The sequence below is a fragment of the Wasmannia auropunctata genome, unplaced genomic scaffold, assembly GCF_000956235.1.
Source record: "Wasmannia auropunctata unplaced genomic scaffold, wasmannia.A_1.0 LD334234.1, whole genome shotgun sequence".
NCBI lineage: Eukaryota > Metazoa > Arthropoda > Insecta > Hymenoptera > Formicidae > Wasmannia > Wasmannia auropunctata.
The window spans coordinates 29,041-34,502 of NW_012028656.1; the positions used below are offsets into that span (position 1 = coordinate 29,041).

General features: G+C 31.4%; 1 protein-coding gene across 1 annotated transcript in view; it reads right to left on the bottom strand.

The window, feature by feature from the left end:
* The window catches only part of LOC105459002, a gene marked incomplete at its 5' end in the record, with an annotated part of 11,386 nt that extends 6,204 nt beyond the window's left edge, over window positions 1-5,182 (bottom strand). The window contains 5 exons of the mRNA XM_011704659.1: window positions 633-752; window positions 850-1,056; window positions 2,529-2,883; window positions 3,339-3,559; window positions 5,013-5,182. Of these exons, the coding sequence (XP_011702961.1) occupies window positions 633-752; window positions 850-1,056; window positions 2,529-2,883; window positions 3,339-3,559; window positions 5,013-5,182 (1,073 nt within the window). The remainder of the gene's footprint in view (window positions 1-632; window positions 753-849; window positions 1,057-2,528; window positions 2,884-3,338; window positions 3,560-5,012) is intronic.
* Window positions 5,183-5,462: the final 280 nt, after the last annotated feature.

Sequence of the window (5,462 nt, forward strand, 5' to 3'; positions counted from 1 at the left end):
AGATGTGTATAAGAGACAGTCGTAAAACAGACTTAAAGTTATTAAAATGATCAATAGAATCATAGTGAAGCAAAAACTTGGCCATTATGTAAAATTTTTTCTTTTTTTAAAATGATTAGTATCTCGATAACTATTGCAAAGATCGCAAAATGGTAGAGGATTTTTTTGCTCAGTTTGGTCCACAAGCGCTGTTCCATTGAGTACGAGACACCCTGTATATACTATATATAATTTGCTATATTTAAATATATGTAAAAAATGCGTATTTAGAAAAAAATTATTTAAATACATTATTTAAAAATGCGTATTTAAATACATTATTTAATACATTATTTTAAAATGCGTATTTAAAAAAAAATTATTTAAATACACTACATACAAAAATTGCATCTAAAAAATTAATTATAAAAAATTATTACTTGAATATTTTATTTGTATATATTTAAATTACTGCTACAATTAGCATATATTAGCATGTATTTTGCTTTAAAAGAGCATCTTTTTACATTACCGCATTAATCTCGAATTTTCTTCGCATTAAAAATAATTATAATACGTCTACAATGCTTTTTCAAATCACATACACACATACACATACACACAAATCTCTAACCGCTTGAAATAATAGATACTTTGAAAGCACGTCGCTGGTTCGTCGCTGTTGTCACCACAGTGATCGAAACCATCACAATTGAGCTGGCTTGGAATGCACCTGTGATTCTGGCACAGGAAATCAGTGCCCGCAAAACAATCTGCAACGTATAATCCAAAGACAAACGAAACGTGTGACGAAACAAATTAGATACTGGAATGAGGTAATCGCACTTTGCATCTCGAGGATAGACTTACCCATGTAACTGAAGGCCGCATACGCGATCGCCAAGTGAGAACTTGACCCGAATGTACCACGAAGACTTACGTGAAACCCGCTGGTGACTGGCGCGATGTGTTCCCTGTGTCTTGGCGGTTGTAATTGACTTGCCGGATGCCGAATAACTTCCAGTGACATCAAGGCCGAAGTCGGACCCTCCTTGATGATCAACTCCGTATTGCCGGCTGAAAAACAATTGTGCTATAACAGCTCGATTGGCTGCACTTATAGAAAAGTGCCGATTCTGCCTACTCTTCATAATCGCCCATGCCGAGTCATACTTCTGTCATAATTCCATGTGATTACTAGAGGTGTGCGAATAGTTTGAATTCGAATCAAATCGAATCGAATTACAGTAGATTCGATTCGAGTTCGTTTTCGAATCTGCAAAATTCGAAATCGAGAATTTCGAATCAACAATGATCGATTTCGAATCAATCGCCTATTTTATTTGGTTTATTTACAATAATTTACATCTCTCGCGCAACCAATTATTCTTATCTAATAAATAAGTATTTTTGATACATGTAATGTATTTATACAGATTAATAAAATATTCGAAAGCATTCTAACTATTCGTGTATAGACATTATTAATATTTTCTAGTAGTCAAAATGTCATATAAGATCATGATCCTTTGTAATGAAACGTAAATCGAAAACGTAAATCGAAAACAGGTCTTCAATTTATTTAAATCATTGCGTAAAATAATGTAAATCATAAATTTTGATATTTATTACGTTTAAATTAACATGTAATGTTAATCTGAAAAAATTTGATTCAGATTTGATTCGTATTCGAATCAAAGAGATTCGATTCGATTCGATTCAATTTCGAACATGTTATAAAAAATTCGATTCGATTCGATTCGACCATGCAAATGCTTGATTCGCACACCTCTAGTGATTACATCATGAAACTAGACCAATTTAAATTGATTGATAGAAATTTGGAAGGGAAAAAAACCAAAACGGAATTTTATATTTTATTTCCAGGGTTGGGTAGTAACCAGTTAAAAAGTTAAAAGTTAATAACTTTTAAGGTAACTTAAGGTAAAGTTAATTTTAAACGAGTTAACTGTTGATTTTAATTAGTTATTTGTAAACATATATAAACTTTAACTTATTAACTTTTTCCTAAATTAAAAATTTCTCTATTTAAAAAAAACATTTTCATATAAAAACAATATTTTGTTATGTTATATATTAATTATCTTTATAAATATCTTAATTTAGAAATAAAATATTAAATTCATTTAATAATTTATATTGTAAATGTAAATTTTTTATTTAGAGCACTCTCGATCATTTTAAAAAATTACAACATTCTAATTTAATCTAAATTACTCTAAATGATGTTTTTCAAAATTAACTTTTAATTTAACTCAAGTTAATTTAATCTTAACGCAGCTTCTAACTGAGTTAGTTTTTTGTTCATGCAACTTTTAATTTAACTAAATTAATTTTATAAGTCATTAACTTTAAAAAATTTAGTTTTAAAAAATCATTAAATTACCCAACCCGGTTTATTTTCTATCACTTTTGTCATAAATTTTTTCTACTTTGCTTGTTTTCTATTTATGGCATTGAAATGCAATCGAAACTTTTTATTTTGTTAGGCATTTTAATGAAATACTTTATTTTATATTGCAACGTACCCATGTCAGCGAAACCCACTACTTTCAAATACATGTGCGTCTTCATATGCATAAAATTCTTGGGTGGTCTAATTAACCAAACGCAATCGTAGATCTTCACGCCTCGACCGACCATGTTCATCATTGTGATGGTGCCGCCCAGATTTTCCACATATCCACCGCAGTCGGTGATCGGTTGTACCGATTTGTCATACGTGTGACCAATGACGAAGGAGTAAAAGGCCTTGTAACCAAGACCTGTACCACCATTCGCGTAGAATCTTATCAGCAACGACGAGCCGGAACTCACTATGACCGGCGGCCGAAATCGCGCGCCGCTACTCACGTCTAAACGTTGTCCGTTCCAATCGTAAAACTGACATGGTGAATGGTAGACATGCAAATGTTAAATTGTAGCGATATATAAAACTCTTCAAGAAATTAATCAAATACGTATTACAGGCCCTATATTTCCAATTTATTATAAAATTCATTATAAAATTTATTATCCAATTTATTATAAAATCCTTGAAAGTTCAAAACAAAATCGTAACCATTCTATGTCATAAAATTGTTCAAACGAACCAAAAATTAAAAATATATAAAAGACTTCAATATTTCAATATTTCAATATTTAAAAGATTTCAATATTTTAATCTGTATTTACAAACTACACTGATTTGATTTTTTTTTATAAAACGCTAAAGATTATTTCGCAATGAAGGTATCGAAATAAAAGTATCGAGAATAATCGACTCATTGACACCGAATCATTTCACTAAAGTTTTTCGGATTGCTAAAACTAATTATACGAAATAATTAGAAATGCACCTCCATTATGGAAACCGTCGCTAACTGAAAGTCACTAAACAACAACCTGATGCGACAGGAGGGGGCTTCACTGGGACACGTTATGATATATTCCAAACCCAAATCACGGGGATATCGAGCCGGAAAAAATGGCGAAGTCAGAATACCACCGGTGGTATCGTTGAAACCCTTTGTTGGCGCTCTCGATGTCATTTCTGTCCCTTTCAAATGCAGTCTATTTCCTGCGGAATGAAAAAGTCGATTCCAGAATACCTGTCCGTACTGCGGCCACGATGACATTTCGATTTAAAAATTTATTTACATATCGCCACGCAAATACGTTAAAACATATTGGAAAATTTGTGTCGACGCTCTACAAGATTCCGCAAATAGAATTGAGATTTACTACAAATAGAATAAAGATTTTAAAATTCAGTCTAATCCAATTAGAGCTGCGTGCTATATTAACCTTTCGTTCAATGCGATTAATATCTGAAGCTATATTATTTTTGTATTCAGCCATTAATATTGGTTCTAAATATCTACAATATACACTATCCCCGAAAAATTTCCGAACAGTAGAAAAATTTTTATGTTTAAAGTTTCAAGCCATTGAACTTACAATTAGTGCAGCACTGTGCTAAATCAAAGATCAGATAATTTTATCATTTTAAGAAATACTTTAAAATACTTTATATCAATTTTAAGTTTAATGCATTCCTGCCACTGTAAACTCTTAAATCTGAGAGCATGATTGCCATACTGAAAATTGCAATGTTCGACGGAATGCACAGATTTGGTAAAATTTTTCTCGGGAAGTGCCGTTTGCAGCGTCATAAAGCTCGAAACTTTCCTCTTTAATCCTATTTTAAAATTGTCACGTTACCTGCATTGAAGCCTCTTTTCTCCAATGTTTAAAAATTCATATCTTTCAGAAAAATAAAGATATCGACTTCTTTCTGGGCTCATCTTAAAGATGAATTATGTGGCTATTTTTAAAAAAATCGTGATTTTATTTAAAAATGGCCGATTCAATATGGCCGATTAAAACGTTATTTTTTTTAAATTTATTTTTTTTCAAAACGTGTTAAAATTTGTATAATTAAAATGTAAATTGGTATAAATGTTATTGGAAGATGTATGGGGTGTAATACGCAGCGCGCGCGAAGCGCGCGCCTGTATGTGCTAGTTTAAAAAAAAAAATGCAAATCGTTACGATTTTTTCGCAAAGTTACAGCATTTTAAAGTAACCCTTGTATTTTTCTCATGTAAAAAAAGAGAAAAAAGGGAAAAATACAATGGTTACTTTAAAATGCTGTAACTTTGCGAAAAAAATCGTAGCAACTTGCATTTTTTTCAAATTACAATTTTTTAAAAATTTTAGCAAGTCTGTGCATTTCGTCTAACATTGTAATTTTTAGTATGGCAAACATGCTCTCAGAATTCAGAGTTTACAGTAGTAGGGATGCATTAAACTTGAAATCGATACGGAATATCTTACAGTATCTCTTAAAATGATAAAATCGTCTAATCTTTGATTTAGCACAGCTTGCTGCACTAACAGTAAGTTTAACGATTTAAAATTTCAAACATAAAAATTTTGCTGCCCGGAAACTTTTCGGGGGTAGTGTATGTATATTACACTCTTACAAAATTTTAATTTTACATATTATTATTACGATGTTTATTACTAACTTTCTGCCGTGTATTCGATGGTAAACGCATGCTTGTGGGATTGGCTGTAGAGTAGAATTATAGATAGAGTTCTCGTGCTTGATCTGTACGTGATCGGTGCGTACAATCCACAGAAGGGTGAACCGGAAACCTCCTCGTAAGGTGGCTCCGAAAGCCAGACATAATCACATCTACAAAACGGATATATAGTTCCAATGTGAGTTTGCGGTTACCATGATATATGAAGTGCCATGCGAGTGATACTTATAAGCAGAGTTGGGTAAGTTAATATATTTTTTTAACTAAGTTAAGTTAAAATTAACAGTATAAAAATTTAACTTAGTTAAGATACAAGTTAGTCCATAATAAAATTAACTGAGTTAAAAGTTAAGTTAATAAAAAAAAAAGTAATTGAAAAGTTAAAGTTAAAGTTAATGTCACACAAGAACTTCCGTTGACACCTTATTGACT